At 42.2% G+C, this 20,472-nt stretch overlaps 1 protein-coding gene across 1 annotated transcript; it reads left to right on the top strand.

Moving 5' to 3' along the window:
• Nucleotides 1-7,441: 7,441 nt before the first annotated feature.
• Nucleotides 7,442-18,870, top strand: fshr (follicle stimulating hormone receptor). The gene is made up of 13 exons (XM_087784217.1): nucleotides 7,442-7,651; nucleotides 10,397-10,468; nucleotides 11,143-11,217; nucleotides 11,295-11,369; nucleotides 11,937-12,011; nucleotides 12,229-12,309; nucleotides 12,831-12,899; nucleotides 12,975-13,049; nucleotides 14,150-14,341; nucleotides 15,646-15,866; nucleotides 15,945-16,126; nucleotides 16,429-16,620; nucleotides 17,316-18,870. The coding sequence occupies exons 1-13, from the start codon at nucleotides 7,527-7,529 to the stop codon at nucleotides 17,850-17,852; spliced, it is 1,971 nt and encodes a 656-aa protein (XP_087640343.1). The 5' UTR covers nucleotides 7,442-7,526; the 3' UTR covers nucleotides 17,853-18,870.
• Nucleotides 18,871-20,472: the final 1,602 nt, after the last annotated feature.

Here is a 20,472-nt window from a genome sequence, read left to right as displayed (position 1 = left end):
TTAGGTTCATCGTTCCATATCAATAATGACAAACTCACACATGGACACAAAGTCTCTGCAGACTAGAAGACACACACACACAGAACACAGACAGCATACAGTCAAATCTACGTAGTTTCAAATGAACATCTGCATCTATGTCTATCAAATCATTCCATTGTATTCTTTTTTTACTTCTCTCTCTCTGAACTCCGGTCCCTGAATATAATCCTGATTTAACCGGTCCGCGGTACAGAAAAGGTTGGCGACCCCCTCGACTGTAGGTTTGTTTGTTTTGTTAAAGTCAGTCAAAGAAGGAACCAAAGTTGTAGTTGCAGGCAGAAAACAAAATAACCATCCATAACAGATGCTACATTTAGCATGCTAATAAATGCTCTTCCTCACCATAGACACGACATACACTAAGTACACAAGTACAAAAATGTATTGTAAAGGAGTCCGGGCATCAGGAAGTATGTACAGTAAACAAATACATGTGGAGAAGTATTTGTTTGTTTGTCAATAACTTAGTAACGGCTGTTACATGTGACTGAAAACGGCAGATTAAGAAAACATGGAACGACTAAAAGCACAGTTTTGAGAAATTTTATAGCTACTGATACTTTATTATCAGGAAAATGAAATGAAAAGAAAAATGTCTAGATATCAGTTCTTAAATGAAACTATTATCATCTATTTTTCTTTCGCTTGAACAATACATTCAAAATCAACAAGATATGAAATAAAAATGATGCTATTTTTACATCATTCAACTTATATTTAGACTATACTAAGGTGTTTGAGTGGACGACTCATCCAAGAAGTTTATTTCAATGCAGTGGGAGAAAAGAAAAGTAATATTTGTAAACGTTAGAGTAGATGTTAATATTATACATTTGGGTTGAGCTTTTTTGTTTGTTGAAACATGGATCCATCTGTTTAGAAAGTGCTTCAATGTTACTCCATGTGATGGACTCGTTTCCTCAACGCTCTTCAGAATCACATCAGGTTGTGATGGAAGTAAACTCAACACGTCAAATGATGCACTTGGACTCATGGAATCTTCCTCCTGGTGTTGCAGTAGAGCTGCGTGTGATCACAGATCCAGTGGAAGTCATAGGCAGGAAGGATCTGGTCTCACCAGGATTCTAGGTTTACTCCTCAAGTCTAACCTGCTCTTTCATCCTAGCGACATCTTTTCAAAGAGCCACTGCGTCCAACTAGGACAGTGGACCCTCATGGACTCGGCTTTGAAGTAGGAATCCATGCAGGGAAGTGTGCGAGTCCCTCCAGAGTCGCTGTTTGCGGATGAAACTCTGCTGAGCGGAGCTCGTGTCCTCAGGTGAGAGGAGCCACGAGGACCTGATGTTTCAGTAAATGTCCTCATCTTTTTTTTCTTTAAAACTTGTTTTTCTCCCTGCACAGCTCCACAGAGGGGGCTCTGTTTTCATCCGCCTCTGCGTCGTCCTTGACCGCGGCCAGCTGGGATGGAGATAAGCTCCGCCCGCCGCTATATTTGTAAGAAGAATCTGTTGAAATTCCAAGGCCCTCGATAATAATTGCTACATGCATTTGAAAATAAATTTTAAACTGTATTTTTCAACCGGTTTCTTAATTTGTCCTTCTATGCTATTGTCTTCCACCAATATCCCACGGGGTCGCTGAGGCAGCAGTCTTAGCCCAGAGGCCTGACATACATATGTTACATCATAAGAAAACGACTCTTTTAGAGAAGCAACATGTGACGATGACTGTAACTGCACTGAGACGATGCATAGCTGGACTAGTTTCATATCATCAGGAACATACACAGCTGTGACCATACAGCGGTGTGATCTCATGAAAGTTATCATGTCCTGTGTAAGCAATTTTAAAATAGCATCTTTTTATTGTTTTGTGTCTTTTTGGTAACTTTTTATGTTTAAAAAAACTTGAAAAATAATGATGTCTTTTTTATTATTTATTTTTTTATTGAAAAATTTGGGATAAATATATATTTATATTTTTTATTTATATTTATGTTTGTTTTTTTGCGGGGGAGAGGTGGTTTTCTGTGGACTTTTTGTTGTTCTTCTGTCAGATATTTTAATATTCTTCATCTGTGATTTATTTTAATGTTTTTTTTTAATCAAACTTGTATTAGTATTTCCTTGCTTTGTTTGTTTTTTTCCATAAAACCATCTATAGGTTTACAACCCACTTCTGCTTTATTATCCTGCTTTTAGGACCTCATAAATCTTACTCATAAATATATAAAATTAATATTCATTGAAGATTTTGTATGGACACACACATACAGAGTGGTTGGACAGGTGGACAGATTGATCAGAAAGGCTGGCTCTGTGGTTGGCATGAAGCTGGACTCACTGGTGACAGTTGCTGAGAGAAGATCACTGAACAAACGACTGTCCATCATGGACGATGACAGTCATCCTCTGAACACTGTCATCAGTGAGCAGAGAAGCAGAATGAGAGCATGAATGCTCCTTCCTAGGTGCAAAACGAAAGTTACGTATGTAACTACGGTTCTATGAGTCCTGGATGACCACCAGAGGTGGTGCTTCAAGCACTGAATGTATCCATCTCGCGCATGTGCTGTTCGAGTGTTAATACCAACAAAGTCACTTGTGACCCCTGATGACGGATACAGAATCTTCTCGTGAAGTCAAAAGGATTCTGAGTGATAGAACGCTCTGGCGGTCATCCAGGACACATAGAACCGTAGTTACATACGTAACTTACGTTCTATTTCGTCCTTACTGACCGCCAGAGGCGGTGCTTTAAGCACTGGATGACCCATAACAACAAAGGAACAGAGGAATCCCAGTACATACCTCATTGAGAGGAAGCAGCAGAGTCGGGCAACAGTACCACACCTAATGGATGAGGAGTGGCGACGTTCACCCGATAGAACCTGAAAAAAGTGCTTGGTGAGGCCCATGACGCTGCCTCACAGATGTCCTCCATGACGTAGACATCGCTCTGGTAGAGTGGCACCTCACCCTGGATGGCAGGGGGTAACCACTTCCTTCATATGCGTGGGTAATAACATCCACGATTCAGTGAGACAGTAGCTGTTTGGAAAGAGCACAGCCTTTCCTAGGGCCACCATAGCAGAGGAAGAGCTGGTCCGACCGTCTTATACTTGCGGTTGCAGCTAGGTCCTTAAAACCCGCACAGGGCACAGCAGTCCCAACCTGTCTTCCCCTTCCGGGGGAAGAAATTGTGCCACTTGAATGGGACAGTGCACAGGGTCCTCACCCCTGTCTGAACACCATGCAGTAAACAGTTGCCACCTATTTGCATACTGCAGCCAGGTAGAAGGCGCCCTGGCATTTAGTATAGTATCGAAGACAGCATCTGAACACTCCGTCAGGAGCGGGTTGGGCCCTGGAGCGGCCAGACCCATAGCTGCAGGCGAAGAGGGTCGGGATGCCAAATCTGGCCCTCCTTCGTGTCGGGGAGGCGCCATGGTGAGCTGTGGCAGAACCTGCTCAGCAGTGGAAACCATGTTCTCCCTGGCCAGAAGGGGGCTACCAACATCAGACTGTGACCCTGCTGGAGGATCCTCTGTAGTGTTGTAAATCAGAGGGATTGGGGGAAAAGCAAAGAGGAGACCTTCTGGCCAGTCGTGCGCAAGAGCATCCTGGCCCAGAGGACTGCTTTCCTCTTTCAGGGAGAACCAGAGGGGGCAATGGGTCGACTCCTCTGTGGCAAATAGATCTACCTCTGCTCTGCCGAAGATGTCCCAGATATTGAGCACCACCTCTGGATGAAACCGCCATTCCCCCGGCGGAGGCTTGCCCCGAGAGAGCAGGTCTGCGACCTGATTCCGGTCCCCGGGCAAATGCATTGCTCTCAGGCTGGCCAGGCGTGGAGCCGCCCACAGCAGGAGGTCCCGGGATGCTTGCAGCAGCTGTGCAGACCTGGTGGTTTATATGCGATACAGTCGACACATTGTCTGACCGCACAAGCACATGTTTCCCTCTCAGGAAGGGAAGAAAGTACTGCAGGGCCATATACACAGCTCGTAGCTCTAGAACATAGATTTGCTCCGAGCAATCTCGAGCAGCCCACAGCCCCTGGGCTGTCCGGTTTTGCCACACTGCACCCCACCCCGAGAGGGAGGCATCTGTTGTGATGGCCTCTCGACGGAATGTAACCGAACCCATCTGCATGCCCTGGAGGAGAAAACGTCTCTCTCTCCACAGAGCCAGAGCAAGGAGGCAACGGTGTGACACCTTGAGTCTCCTGTGCCGGTGCCACCTGGCATCCAAATGAAAGCTGTTCAGCCACCTCTTAAAGGGTCGTAGCGACAACAGCCCCAAAGGGATCACGGTGGCGGCAGCCGTCAGTCTGCCTAGGAGTCGCAGAAACTCCACGTAATGCAACATTCCCCTGCAAAAGATGGGAAGGAGGCGGAGGATGTCGTCCACCCGCTGTGGTGACGGCCAGGCCTTCATTGAGAGGGTATCAAGTGTCATCCAGAGAAAAATTGTGCTCTGCGAGGGAACTAGGAAACTCTTTGTAGAGTTCACCCTGAGACCTAGTCGAGACACATGGGAAAGAAGGCTTGTGGTGTCCAGGGTCACCCGAGACCGGGACGGAGCACAGATGAGCCAATCGTCTAGATAGGGCAGGATCTTCATGCCCTGCGACTGCCGGGGCAAGAGGGCTGCCATCACAACCCTGGTAAATATCCGCGGCGAAGGGAGAGGCCGAACGGGAGCACCATGAACTGAAAATGACGCCCCTGAAAAGCGAACCTCAGGAACTGTCTGTGGTGCTATGGGCACATGAAAGTTAGCATCCTTCAGGTCTATTGAAGTAAACCACTCCTCTCTGGAAACAGTGCGCAGAACCTCTGCAGGGCTGAGCATGTGGAATTTCAAGACCTTCAGGAACTTGTTGAGTCCCCTCAAGTCGAGGATAGGGCTGAGACCGCCATCTTTCTTTGTTACCAAGAAGTAAGTCGAATAGACCCCTCCTGGTTATAACAGGGGATCTATCTGCTCGATTGCACCCTTGTCCAGGAGGACGGACAACTCCTGGTTGAGGGTTTGGGCTTTTGCCGGGTCGCGTATGATGGTCATCTTGACCTGGCCAACGGTTGGGGGCCAGCGTCGGAACTGAAGTTTGTACCCGTTGGTCAAGGTGGAGAGCACCCAAGGGTCCCGGGTGGAAGCAGCCCAATAGCTGAGCTGCTGCTGGGAAAAACAGCCGACGGCGGACCCCAATGCCTCAGTGCCGGGTCCCCCGGCCTCGAAAGGCTCTGGGGGTATGGCGGACAGTATGTGAGGCCTGAGGTTGCCCAGAGGGCAGCCGCCCAGGGGCTCGAAAGGTCTGTGCCGCCTGCTGAGCAGGCTGTGGACGTGGGCGCCGAGACCTGAGGTAGCCTCTGGGATAAGCCTGTGGATGAGAGCGATGCTGGGGGGGAGCTGAAGAACCCCTAGGTCTGCCAGGAGGAGGCACACTCCTGCGAAGCCCGGACAGCTGCTGTTGAGTCTGTCTGGCTGGACAGTTCCTCAAGTGACTCTAGCGCTGCAGGTCCAAACAGTTCCCCCTGTTCCCACTGGAACACTGCGGAGGGTTCTCCTGCATGCCTCTGTCAGAGGTGATTGTGCCAGCTAAACCTAACGCAGCTATTGTGGGCTCAACCGCTGGTATGCAGCCCAAGCCAAACTTGGGTGCATCCTGCATGGCTGCCAGGGTCCGGCCGTCTAAAGTTGTATGAGAGAAGACTCTAGCGCCTGAAAAAGGCGAAGAAGAAGAATGGGAGCCCGGCGCGGAGGTGTGGGAGGCTACATGCCGTGGCACCACATCCTCTCCATATTCGCCGAACTCAGTGGCTGAAGCTGCCATGGAGATAGAGGAGGAGGAGCAGGATCACCCAACTCTCTTTCACCAGTCCCAGACTTGAAGGCCAGGAAGAAGGATCTCATCCGATTAACCTCCTCCGTTAATTCGTCCACCTTGGAAGCAAGTCCGGACTTTTTAACCTTCTTCCTACAAGTGGGGCCTCTAGTCTCAGCAGCCTGCCGTTTAGATCGGCCGGATTGAGCTGGAGTCTGCCGCTGGGCTGAGGTCAACTGCTCAGGCAACGAAACGAGGCCCAACAGTTGTTCCACCTCAGCAAGTCTGGCAGCCCTTACTACCCGGGGAATGAAGCTGCAGTTCATGCAGGGATCTTCTGAAAGACCTTCCCTCAGATGCTCGAGACCAAGGCATGAGGGACACATATCATGGCCATCTTCAGGCTGCAGAAAAGCCATACAGGCTGAGCAAGAGTGGCCGCCAAGCATGTTAGTAACGAGCAGGAAGGCCACACAGAGAAAACAACAAACACTGGGAGCGGGAGCGAAAACACAGCCTTCACCAACGAGTGTTACACATATGAGATACAAGTAGCACAAATGCTGGGAGAGGGAGCGAATACGCTTTTGTCACCAACAAATATGAAAATATAAACAAAAGCGAATGCAATAGGTTGCACAGGTACTTCAATAACGGTAGCTGTATATCAGCGGTACAGATGTCGGGAGAGGGAGCGAACACACTACCACCAACAAAGAATTAATGCAACCAAAGGCGAGTACAACAGGTTGCACCGAACAAAATGTAATAAGAAAAGTCGGTACTACTACATCTGAGGCGGAAGTGTCCACGGCAAGCCGCTACAAATTCTCAGCGTCAAAGTTTGTTGCAGCCTCTGGAGGGCGAAAGGTTCGCAGCTCCGACAGACGTCACGAGACTACCAGCAACGAAAGAACTAGTCCTTGAGCTAGCTCGGTGACATGCGGTCTACCTACGCAGCGAGAAGATGAAAAGGAACAGATCCTCTGATGTCACCGGAAGATATACCCTATCCATGGTCATCAGGGGTCACAAGTGACTTTGTTGGTATTAACACTCGAACAGCGCATGCGTGAGATGGATACATTCAGTGCTTGAAGCACCGCCTCTGGCGGTCAGTAAGGACGAAATAAAACAAATAGACTCAAGGACTCATTCATTCCTCGGGCTATTATATTGTACAATTCTGAGTTCGGGGGCAGGAGTGGAGGAAAAGTACCATGATTTTCTGTTCTATGTTAATTTTTGTATCCTTTGTCTTTGTTATTTTTCTCTGATTTGTGTTCTTTATCTTTATCTTTAGACTTAGATTGTATTATCTTGTTCTTTCTCTTTATTTCTCTTTGTTCTTGTTATTATTTTATTTTGATTATTTTTTATGAAAGATTGCTGTATTTGCTGTGGCTAATTTGGAAAAAAAACAATTTCTCGAAGGAGACCTCCTGAGGGATCAATAAAGTTCTACCTAACCTAACCTAATACACCCACACACGCACACACAACCCACTCACACACACACAGACACACACAGACGCAGAGTTGAGAAGGACCTCCTACATCCTTTCCAAAAAATGTTCACACTGCCACAACACAGCAACTGACCAACAGAACCCTCCAGAGGTTTGGACCAGAACACCATCTTCAGTACTATCCTGAGAACTGGACTCTCTCTGAGTCTACAAATAAGGTGTGAAATGGTGATTGTTTTGATCTCGCTGACTGTCGTGGTTCTAACCATCAAGACGGCCGCTGTCAGCTACAGCATCGGAGAAGGAGCTAAAGTCATTCCCGCCAGCATTCCCTCGGACATCCACCACTTGTGAGTAAAGCCACACACATGTTCAGTCTTATTGTTGACAATAATACAATTATATACATGTTGGTATTAAATTAATCATATAATGAATTCATAGTTTATATTCTCTGTGCCCTGCTGCTCTGGATGCTGAATATAATATAAAGATAATATCCATAATTATTGTACTTATACATATTTGGTTATTTGTTTTATACTTAAAATATCTTTACTTTTATAAAATGAAATTGTCTTTTACAAAGGTTTAGTGCCATCCTTTCCGTTCGGCCATTTCTCAAACTAAAATCTCAGAAACGAGCGAAAAGTTTCAAGTGTGTTCCGGTGCCACGTGCAGTTTAACATGAGAGGAGGACATTTAGCATTTCATGCTAGCAGAAGTATCGCCAGAACAAACGTGGCGCTCTGGAAGATACAAAGAAAGAGCTGAGCTGAAAGGCAAAAGCTGTCCATATACCAGTGTAGTGAATGTACTTTACTGCATCTATGCCAGCTTTAGAGTTCTCCATTTACTGAGATAATATTCCTGACGCAGCACGACTTCACAGGCTAACGGTCGACAACAAACACTGAGAGCCGTGTCTAAAATCTGCTGCGTTTCTCCTTTAAATATTTCATTCATCCTCTGGAAACAGCAGCGCTCACCATCACTGGGAATATGAAACATTCGCTGTGTCTACCCATAAAGATTGAGGTGAAGTTAACTAATGATAATCTGGTTGTGCGAGCGTGAATAATGGATGAGAGCTTCATCGTTGCTCACATTCTCTACACACCACATGCTTTTATGAAACATTCATGTATCCCAGGGAAGGTTACTACACACGTTCTGCTGCTTAATTATCTCTTGCAACCCTAACCTGTGCATCATCGTCCACTGACTGGAAGCGTTATATCTACACACTTTATTTTATCTACACACTTTATTTTATCTACACACTTTTTATCGTGTACATTGATGCACGGATGCACCACCCCTGGTTCGGGAACTGCTACCGGTCCTTAAGAAATGTGTTACTGGGAAAGCAAGAAAAATATTGATCTATTCTTTTGATTATTACTGCCTGAATGTTGTTTCATTTTTTTTTTAAAGAAAAGAGATTTTCTTTTAAATAACATAAGCGTGTGACTCGTGTGAAAATGAGTAAAACACAAACTCTTTAGAAACAAAGTCTTCATTCCATATAAATGATTAACTTAAACACAAACTCACACATTGGCACAAAGTCTGTAAAAGCAGGACACACACAATCAATCAAGTATTCATAGACACAACAACACACAAATATCTTGTTACAAGCAGTCCAGAGCTCTTGCTGATTCAGCTTTAGATGTTTTTTTAAGCACTTATTTGTAGTTTTTTTTTACAGGTCATGCTATTGTTTTAAAAAAAAATGTCTGTTCTTTGGTTTGTGAATATAAGCCGGTCCACGGTCCACACAAAAAGGTATTTTAAACACATTTAAATGAAATAGATTTTCATCCACTGACATTTAAATTGCTTCTTTAAATTGATTTTATTTGCTCTAGAGATTAATGTGTTCAACTTTTCCCAACAGATTCAAACAGACCTATATAATACTTCAACTTTATTAAAAGAAATATATAATATATTTTATGGGATTATTCACTGTTTTATCTGCAGTTTATTAGTCAAAATGGTTTCGCGGCTCTGAGGGAGTTTTCATTTGACTGGGAAGGACTGAAGTTCACTTCATAATATTTAACTTCTTATTTTCAGCTTGTTCTAAAACTTTTCAATCTGGAGTCACACGCTAGTGCGCTACGCTAGTGTACACACTAGAATATACATTCTTGGGGGGGGGTCATGTGAGGTTGATGTGTGAGGGTCTGTCAAGATGTTTGCACTGATATAAAATTGTTTTTGTCGTTCCGAATATATATATATATATATATATATATATAATATTGTTATATATATATATATATATATTGTTGTTATATATATATATATATATATATATATATATATACAGTATACTGTATATATGTGTGTCGTTCAGATAATGTTGAGTAAACTCTCAAAGTTGCAAAAGCTACTGTAGCATCACACTGGCCAAGAGAAACGATAGCCTTTAGGAGCATCTGAATGGATTATATCTACGAGAAAAAGACACTCGAGGGACCTGAAACGATTCATATGTTGGTGGAGGATGATTTTTTTTAAACAAAATATAGTATAAATATTGAGTTATCGACCCTAAATATCACATAGCACTGCAATTTTGGCCTGGACAGAAATGTAAAACCAGTGAACCTGATTCAGAAAATGGATGCAGATTTGGAAGGAATCTCAAGGTCAGGTGATGTTGAAGAATCTGGTTCACTTTTCAAGTTTCAAAGTGTTTATCACGACTTGAGTTTAAAAACGAAAAGACACAAGTGTGTAACTGTGCACGATCAGCGAGCTGGTCTGATGAGACTTCACAGAGAAACCCTGGCGACCGTGTGTGTTCCTGTGTGTTCCTTCAGCTTGAAGGTCAAGGTCCTGCAACAGTTTATTGACAAGAAACATCGCAGGTGTGAGCCTCAGCAACACAGAGCTCTGAATCTTCGCTTTCACACGATGCAGGTTTCATTTTTTAATGACAGTTACAAAGTGTTTGAGTCCATTCACTCCCCCGTTGTTCCTGAACACTAATGTTTGTCTTTTGACTCCCTATTTAGAAGCAGACATGGTTTTGTCTTCATGGTCCAAACAATAAGCGAAGATTCTTTTATGTCCCATAGGGTCATAAATCACTCAAAGATCAGAGTGATACCTCGTGGAGCCTTCACCAGCCTCAAGCTTCTCCAGCAAGTGTAAGTCTGTTGAAATGTTCTTTGAGTAGATACTTATCAGATAACAGTAGGTCATGACGTACATTGGAAGGGAACCCAAATATGGGGCTACTTTAAATTAAAAATGTAATTTTAAAGTTGTTTGTAAGTTTTTATGAATGCAGCAAGAGCAAGGGACGCCATTTTTATTCAACGTCAGATGGTTGAGGATCAAGTTCATCACATCAAATGTTATTGTTTATATAGCTTTGGTTGTTTAGTTAAAATGGAACAGATAGTTCAAATAAAAATTACTGAAATTCACTGTGAAAGCACACAAAAATATAATATATATAAATACAGTATATAAAACATGTCAAAGATGTTCATGAACAAAAAAAAACTCCCCTGACTTTGGGGGTGCCAACGCTTGCTATGAAGGAGGTGATATTTTCTTCTTCTTCTTCTACTTCATATTCTTCTTCATCTTCTTCTAATTATTTTTCTTCTTCTACTTCATATTTTTCAGATTCTTCTTTTTCTACTTCATATTTTTCAGATTCTTCTTCTTCTTATCACCCCCTTCAGCCTGAGTGTTTAGACTGTATTCGGGAACAAGACATCCTGTCAGAATCAGCAACTGCATCTTCACAGCTCATTGTCGTCTCAGACAAAATACACTCAAGTTGGTTAACAAAAGTTCTTCTTCCTTGCAGCTACATCACTGAAAACATCATGCTGGAGACCATTGAAGCTCTCGCATTCTCCGATCTTCCTGAACTCTATGCTATGTCAGTCGAAGAACAATTCAAGGATCCGTCACTATAACAACTCTATAGACTTTGATGATTCGTTTTTTGGCTTCCAGAACTATAAAGAACTGCAAAAATCTCAGGAACATCGACCGTGATGCATTCAGGAACTCGATAAAACTCAAACATCTGTGAGTATACATTTATCTCCAACAAAGTCTGTCTGTCAGCAAAATAGATACAACAGATGATTACATCTCGGTGCTGTTTTGGAGTCCATCTGGATCGAGGGAGGTTCTGAAAATGAACTTCATTCACCTGTATGGCTTCTATCTGCCGCTGCTCAGACGCCCTGATAGAAAAACATGGTTAGCTGTGGTCATGACTCCAACAAATCCAAACGAAAACAATACTTTGAAACAGAAAATCTTAGTTATATCTTAGGAACAGACTTGTTTTATTCAATACAACCTAAGAGAATCTACACAAAAACATGACCTCCTTGGCAGATGTATTAATCAACCATTCAACTTATTTCTTGCAGAGATATTTCAAAACATTCAGAATTCTTTCTAACAGCATTTATTGATATCGATTTTGTTTTGTTTGGCTTTTTTTGTTGCTGCCCTCAGACTGATTGATGACATTTTCTGTGTGCGACACTGTCGGTCTGTGGCTCAGTGACTCAGCACAGAAACAGTGTCAGCTGTTTGAGAAGTTATGGTGTGAATGTTCTAACATGTTGTGCTTCATCACAGAAACATTGCCAACACTGGGCTCAGAGTCTTCCCGGATCTCTCCAAGATCGGTTCGGAAGCCTTTGGCTTCATACTGTAGGTCCCAACTCTCTCTCTCTCTTACAGACACACACACTTACACACTTTTGGTTAAGTGATAATGCATCATGGTGGTCACCTACAATCTCTGACTCGTTACTCAAAACATCTACCAGCATTTCAGTTTCCACCTGCTTTAGCAAAATAATGACAGATTATTGAAGTCAACCATTGTCCATGTGTGTGACGTGTGTGATCTGTGTGTGTTGCTCAGTGACATTGAGGATAACAGTCACATCCACAGAGTTCCAGCCAACGCGTTGAAGGGCCTCTGTCGTCAAACCATCGAGGATATGTAAGAACCTCTGAAACACTGCACCACTGACCCTCTGGGGAATCTTCAGCAAAAGGTTAAGATGTTCCTACAGTTTCATTCTTCTTAAGTGAATTAATAGATCAGCAAAGTCAAAGTGGGATCTTAAGTTAAACCTTCATTTCTTTTGGCAGCTGGTTTTCAGATAGTGTGAGGAGACTAGTCGTCCGTCAGAGACTCATAAGGTATATCTTTGATAGAGTTTGAAGACATTGTAACACTTCTATGACACAACAGAGAATATTTTATTAACGTACTTGAACCAAAGAACGTTCAAGGTTTAGCTTGTTGCGAGACATTGTCACTGTCAATCTTAGGGTGCTGGTGTGGTCGAAGATAAGGACGTCCTGCATCACAAGCATAGGGATCAAATCCAAACCAAAAATCAACCAGGCCAGTTTGTTCTAATGTTTGATCAGAGAAAAAAAAACACTTTTGAATACATTCGGGAATTTCTTGTGTCTGTGCCACGAGTGTAACTTGGCTTCTTCTTCTGCTGACAGACGGCTCACCAGAAATGGCATCACGGGGGTGGACGGTGACGCCTTCAGCGGTGTAAATATGCACATATTGTGAGTCACATTCAGAGGATGAACAAACGGACAGACACGTGAGTGTGTCAGCTTGGATTGTGTGTCCTCTCACAGGTCTTTGAAAGGTAACAAGCAGCTGACTCACATCGGGCCGAACGCCTTTGCAGGTTGCAGTAAGTTGGTTAGTCTGTAAGTATGACCATGTTTTCATCAAAGAAAAGTGACGCCTTCTGTGTAATAAGTTAATCAAAGTCACGTGTTCCATTCCAGTTTTTCATTATGATCTTTAGAAAAATAGGTACTCGTTTACCTCTTTTTTGTTTTTTCATTGACAATATAATGCGATCATGTGAAAGATTAGTATTGTTAAAATAAAATATACCCATTTTTCTTTTTAATTTTTGCATGAAGAAATTTCCGCTATTTAAAAGTTGTCATACTATTATTAGAAAGGTCAGTTATACTGTTTTATTCATATCGTGTTTTATATGAAACAGTTTGAATACACCCTTTTAATTAGTTAATAAAAGAAACGGCAATAAAACACACTTTTTTCTTGACCCTCATTCCACAGATAAAGTCTCTTTTTTTTTTCTACGTCAGTTTTAATAAAAGGAACAGTATGAAACAGTTTGAATACACCCTTTTAATTAGTTAATAATAAAAATAGACTTTATCTGTGGAATGAGGGTCAAGAAAAAAGTGTGTTTTATTAGTTAATTGTGAAAAAAATCTGAAGATGACGATCTAAAGACAAATAAATACTTTCAAAAATCAAACTTTTTTATGTTTCATACTGGGGTTTGTAGGCAGCAGTTAAGTTGTTGCTATAGCCTCAATCAAAACATTTTTTAATCACATTTTATTGCCGTTCCAAGGTTCCATCTGGATCTTAGGTTTTAATAGAATAATAATCTGCATTAACCTGTATGGCAGCAACAACGTTTTTGGAAATAATTAAAACAAATGTTTTTTTCGATATGTATCTTAGACATTACTGCCATCTAACGGCACAGACTGTTAACGCAACTGTTTATGTTTTGATCATTGTTACGTAATAAATAACATTTGAAATGTTCTGGTAAAGGCTTAATTCATGTACATAATTACCATGTTATGACTCAACCGCATGGTCGACTGTGGAGTTGGATTGTTGTTCCGTGTGAGTGAATGGTTGTTGGTTCTTTCGTGTGTTTTAAGAAACTATACATTCTACTTTAATTGTCGCCATGTTGACACACATGACTTCAATTTTAAGTGAAGACTTTCATTCTTTGATTGACTTCCAGTGACATCTCCAACACGGCCCTCAGCTCCCTGCCACAGTCTGTCCTCGGAGGACTGAAGACTCTGAAGGCTCAGTCTGCCCGGAACCTGAAGACGCTCCCTGTCCCTGGCCTCTTCACCAAACTGCAGCAGGCTAACCTCACCTACTCGTCTCACTGCTGCGCCTTCAAATTCCTCAAGATCTCCAGGAACAGGTAGACGATAAAAAGGGAGGCCATCCAGTGTCTTTCGCTTGTAATGGTTGAGGGTTGACTTCTCCTCACATTTTGGGAGCTAGTCACGTTATTCTTCTGGTTGCCGGGCAACTGTACCTGGCTGAAACTTGAATAATCTGAACTTCAAGGTCTAATTTGAACAATAAGATGATGAAGGGAGGATGGAAGAAGATAGGATACATGTGTGTCTTTAAGCCGCCTAGGGTGGATATATATTCACTGTATGTTCTTAAGTGGTTCCCAACTGGTCCCAACATCCCCCCCTTTAATTTCAATACAAAAATTAATCGTTATTGTTTTTTGTTTGTTGTTGTTTTTGGTCTATAACCCTTCTTTTGTTTTTAGAATTAAATATTTCTGAGAATATTGCTTTTCCCTTTTGTTATCTCATCATACTGATTTGTATTGGTTGTTGTTGTTTATATATTGTATGGTTTTTATTCTAACATTGCGTTGTACTCTTAAACCTAATGTTATTTTAAACGTAAAATGTTATCCTAAGGTCAAGGTGACCCGGAGGCCCAAAAACAAATCTATTTGTGTTATCCTTTGTGTTGTCTTGGGTCAAGGTGAACGACCTCCCTGGCTTCCATAAATACATATGCAGTGATATTTTTGTGTTTTTATTTTTTGTTTTTATTCTACTTTATTTTATTTTATCTTATTTTTTATTTTATTTTATTCTGTTAATAGTGCTAATTTTCTAATACTGTAAATAATTTGTATATTTTTAAGATCTTTTATTTTTATTTTATTTTATTATCTCTTTTACTATTTCTTTTTTTTCCATGCACTTTATTTTCATTGTCCTGCTGCTGATGTTGTAAAAGTGTGTTTCCCCTCTGGGGATGAATAAACGTTTTCTATTCTATTCTATTCTATTCTATTCTATGAAGGACGTTCACCTCGACCCAACAGACAACACAAGGGATAACACAAATACATTTGTTTTCAGGTCTTTGGGTCATTTTGACCCTGAGATAACGCAGTCAAGTCATCTGCTGGTTATCTTCACTTCGAGGGCATGATTTTTGGGGGTAAATAAGTCTCAAATATTCAGGACAGGCATCTGCAGAACTTGACTTAATCAAGAAACTAAAATGTCATCTTTTATAAACATATTTGTTTACAGTCTGCACATTTCCATGACAAATAAAAGATAATATCCTTAATCCAGACCCACCAGTTGAGAACCACTGATCTATTGTGTATTTTTAGCCAGAGAAGTTGGTAACAACACTTTTTCTCACCTACAATTTCAATGTGTATGTTGTGTTTTTAAGATCCGGTTCCAGTCTCCTGTGTTCTCATCCTCTGGTTCAAACAAACAAAGAACTGGAGAAGGAACTCTGCTCTAACGACACCGCCATCGTCTGTAGCCCGGGAGAGGATGGATTCAACCCCTGCGAGGACATCATGTCTGGCGTCCCACTGCGTGTTCTCATCTGGATCATCTCCACCCTCACGCTGCTCGGGAACACAGCGGTTCTGCTGGTGCTGTTAGGTACCGAGCTGCAGCAGTGGTTCAGTGACTGTTCGCGCTGGAAAACGAACGCTCTCTTTGTGTTTTTACCGCCACAAGGTAGCCACTCCAAACTCACCGTTCCTCATTTCCTCATGTGCCATTTGGCCTTCGCTGACCTCTGCATGGGCGTCTACCTGGTCTTCATCGCAACCGTGGACATGGCGACCCGTGGGCACTATTACAACCACGCCATGGACTGGCAGACTGGTCCGAGCTGCAGCGCCGCTGGATTCTTCACGGTAAAAAAAATGTTTTAAATAGTGATATAGTATATTTAATATTATGTAAAAAATCAATACAGTGCACAGCTTGTCCCTATTCCTATGAACCGTCAAAACATGGAATACCTAAAAGCTCTGGTTTTGTCAGTACAATGTCATAGCTATTGATGTAAGAACTTAAGTGTTTTTATCAAGAAAACATGGAAAATGTCTAAATATCAGTTCTTGAATCAAACTATTATGATCAATTGTTCTTCTGAGGAAAACAAGGCTATGGTTTTACAAGACTGTGAGTTGTTAAAGCTGTGCTATGAATGCAGGTGTTCGCCAGTGAACTCTCAGTGTTCACGTTAACGGCGATCACGCTGGAGCGCTGGCACACCATCACCAACGCACTTCGGCTGGACAGGAAGCTCCGAATGAGACACGCTTGCATCGGCATGACGGTCGGCTGGATCTTCTCCACCGTGGCTGCCGTGCTGCCCATAGTAGGGGTCAGCAGCTACGGGAAGGTGCGTTCCTCTTTCTGTTGGAATTAATATCATATCAGAGATTTTAGATAAATCATTGTAGGGTTTATTTATTTATTTTCACCCAGTGTCAACAGTGTAACTGCAATGAAGGGGAAACTGTAGCCATGTGTCTACTCTTGTTGGTTTGTTTTATTTACTTCCTGGATAGTAATGTGGTGGCCACATAAGACTCACCCAGGCGGGTCAACCAAATGACCTAGCATTCGTTGATGACAGGTATCGATGCAAAAAACAGGTTTTAGAGATGATGGTATTTATGATATTAATGAAATAATTGTACATTTTGATTTGGAAAAATATTCTTATTTTGATATTAGATCTGTATCATACAAATGTGCTGTTCTCTCTGTTATCTTGACCTTTTAAGTATATATTTTATTGAGTATTTTTTTGATTGTTTAAGCGCTTTGTGACCCTGGTCTGGAAAAGCGCTCTATAAATATAAATTACTTACTTACTTACTTACTTTACCTTAATACATAAGAGAAGAGAAAGTTTTTGAGCTGTAAGTCCTGCCTTTAAAAAAAAATTTGGAGTCAAAATGATGATCCCCATCAATCATGGGTTTTTGCTACATTTGAGAAACAGCACAAGCAGCAGGATAAAAGTCAAAAAGATGAAATGGATGAGTTGCTGTTTGCTCTCCTCATCTGTCAGCATCTCTCCACGCTCAGGTCAGCATCTGCCTCCCCATGGACGTGGAGTTCCTGGCGTCTCAGGTCTACGTCGTGTCGTTGCTCCTCCTCAACATCCTGGCCTTCGTGGTGGTTTGCAGCTGTTACCTGAGCATCTACCTCACCATCCGAAACCCCTCCTCCGCCCCGGCCCACAACGACACCCGCGTGGCCAAACGCATGGCCGTGCTCATCTTCACCGACTTCATCTGCATGGCTCCCATTTCCTTCTTCTCCGTGTCGGCCGCCCTCAAGCTCCCGCTCATCACCGTCTCCGACGCCAAACTGCTGCTGGTGCTCTTCTACCCCATCAACTCCTGCTGCAACCCTTTCCTCTACGCCTTCTTCACGCGCAGCTTCCGGAGAGACTTTTTCCTGATGACGGCTCGCGTCGGCCTCTTCAAAACCCGGGCGCAGATTTACCGAACAGAGAGCTCGTCCTGCCAACATCCGACATGGACTTCACCTAAAGGCAGTCACATGGTGCTCTACTCTCTAGCCAACACCTTGAGTCAAGACGGGAGGCCGGAAAGCTGACTGTCAATCAAAACTCTGATTAAGAAAACTGGCAGCTAACACCTTAATAAAACATGCCAGAAAAATGTAAAGCACAGGATTCAGAAACCTTGTGACAGATATTTTAGTCTAATTTCCTCTTAATGAGACTTTGTCTAATGAGACTTTGTCTAATGAGACTTTGTCGAAAGACTGAGCGTCTCTAGAAGTCCACTAAACTTGAGGTGCACAGACTTCACCTCAGGGATCTGATGTCTTCTTACAATGAGATGATGGAAACTGCCAGATCTGATTACATCAGAAAAATGGTAGCAGCAAATAAGAAAAACCCCAAAGTGTTGTTTGACACGATTAATTCTCTCGTGTCTCCTGCTCCTCAAATCACGCCTGTCTTCTGTGAAGCTGATAGCAATGCATTGTTGAGATTTTTCATTGACAAAATTAAATTGATCAAAGAGAAAATCTCTCCCCCTTTGTTTGGAACCCCTACTGTCTCTGAGCCCCTCTCCTCTTGGTCTTCCTTCACTGCTGTATCTTGGGTGATATTTCGGCACTAGTGAACAAGATGAAACCCTCCTCTTGCTCAGATGACGTCCTTCCTTGTAGGCTTTTTATCAAAGTATTTGATGTAATTGGCCCCTGGGTTACCAATATAGTGAACCTCTCCCTTTCCACAGGGGTTTTTCCCAATGCATTTAAACATGCCATTGTGGAGCCCCTGCTCAAAAAGCCAGGCTTAGACCCAACTGACCTCAGTAATTTCAGGCCTATTTCTAAGCTCCCTTTCTTGTCCAAGATCTTGGTGAAGGTTGTGTCTGAGCAGCTGTCTTTGTTCCTGGATCAGAGCGGCATCCATGAGAAGTTTCAGTCTGGCTTCCGTAAACATCACTCTACGGAGACAGCTTTATTGAAAGTGTCCAGTGACATCATGATGTCGGCTGACTCGGGTAAATACACTGTTCTGGTTCTCTTGGATCTGTCCTCAGCCTTTGACACAGTTGATCACCAGATCCTGCTGAGAAGACTCAGGGGTGAAGTGGGACTGTCTGTGTCTGTGTTACAGTGGTTCTCATCTTACCTTTCTGGGCGCAGTTTTAGTGTATCTGCCAATCAAATGAGGTCTGAATCGGCAGATCTGTTGTGTGGAGTCCCTCAAGGTTCTGTTCTTGGTCCTTTATTGTTTTTGCTGTACTTGAGTAAAATCATTCAGAGATTTCCTAATGTTTCTTATCACATTTTTGCTGATGACATACAGCTCTACTGCTCTTTTGATCCAGCTGAGCCCCGGAGGCTGAACAGCTTAGTCAATTGTTGCTAGAAATCAATCTGGGTGTTGTATTTGATAAAGACATGTCTCTTGTTCAACACTGCAGAAAACTGACCAGAAACTGTTTCCTTCAACTGAGAAAAATCTCTAAACTTGGGAAAATGTTGTCAAAACATGATCTGGAGCTTGTAATCCATGCGTTTGTTTCTTCTCGCCTGGACTATTGTAACAGTTTGTTTTCATGTCTTAACAAGAAGGATCTGTCTCGCCTGCAGTTGATTCAGAACTCTACAGCGAGAATTCTGACCCGCTCTAGTAGAAGAACTCACATTTCTCCGATCCTTAAAACTGACTTCTCGTTTCTTTCAGGATCAACTTTAAAATTCTGGTTCTTACTTTCAGAGCTATTCGTAGTCAGGCTCCTCCTTACATCAGTGATCTGATCCAGCCTTACACCCCAGCTCGGGCTCTGAGGTCTTTGGATCAGAATCTACTGATGGTTCCAGACACACGGTTCAGGACCAGAGGAGAGAAATCCTTCCAGGCTGTTGCTCCTAAGCTTTGGAACAATCTCCCTCTCTCTTTGCGCTTGATGGAGTCTACTGACTCCTTTAAGAAACATCTTAAGACGTTTTTATTTGTTCAGGCTTTTCCTTGATTTTCTGGAACTCCTTTTGTGTTATCAGTTTTGTCTTGCCCTTTAAAGTATATACTTTATTGAATATTGTTTTGATTGTTTAAGCGCTTTGTGACCCTGGTCTGGAAAAGCGCTATACAAATAAAAATTACTTACTTACTTACTTACTTAATGTACATATTGTCTGCATACGTGTCTCACTATAAAGTACACAGACTAACAAGATATGTGTGTTAAATAAATGTGTATCATCGTCACTCATGTTGCTTGGATTATTTCTTGACAAATATATAAATATGTGTCAACATATTTAAAGCCCCAAAAGTTATTATCAAAGTCCATTTGAGTTAAATTTAAAGTCATACCACGCGTCTGTAAAGTTCCCTCACAAATATATTTTACTTGATCTCTGTCCCATCCTATGATACTATGATAAAAAAAACATGTTTAGGTCTTTGAATATGTTGTAACATAAGAGCCTTAATTATGTACCACAAAACAACTTCTTTTTTTAAATAATTAAATGCCGAAATATTAACCTGAAAACATTACATGTGCTTAAATAAAAGTGTGAATTATGTCTCAAGGACTTCCCTTTTGACTGTAATGGGATGCTAAAGATGAATGAGTCACCTTGGTCACAATAAAAAGCATACATTTAAGAAAGATTTAAGTCTCAGGTGATTAAAAAAAAAGAAGTCATTTATATGTAGATGAACTTTGTACCGACTACAATG

The sequence above is a fragment of the Callionymus lyra genome, chromosome 2 (assembly GCF_982586985.1).
Source record: "Callionymus lyra chromosome 2, fCalLyr1.hap1.1, whole genome shotgun sequence".
Taxonomy (NCBI): domain Eukaryota; kingdom Metazoa; phylum Chordata; class Actinopteri; order Syngnathiformes; family Callionymidae; genus Callionymus; species Callionymus lyra.
This window is presented reverse-complemented; position numbering and strand designations above follow the sequence as displayed.

Bases quoted from the DNA above. Each gene is read 5' to 3' on its own strand.
- fshr (XM_087784217.1), top strand. From the start codon at position 7,527: ATGGTGATTGTTTTGATCTCGCTGACTGTCGTGGTTCTAACCATCAAG. The intron at 7,652-10,396 runs GTGAGTAAAGCC...TATGTCCCATAG, and splicing joins CCCTCGGACATCCACCACTT to GGTCATAAATCACTCAAAGA. The intron at 12,900-12,974 runs GTGAGTCACATT...GTCCTCTCACAG, and splicing joins GGTGTAAATATGCACATATT to GTCTTTGAAAGGTAACAAGC.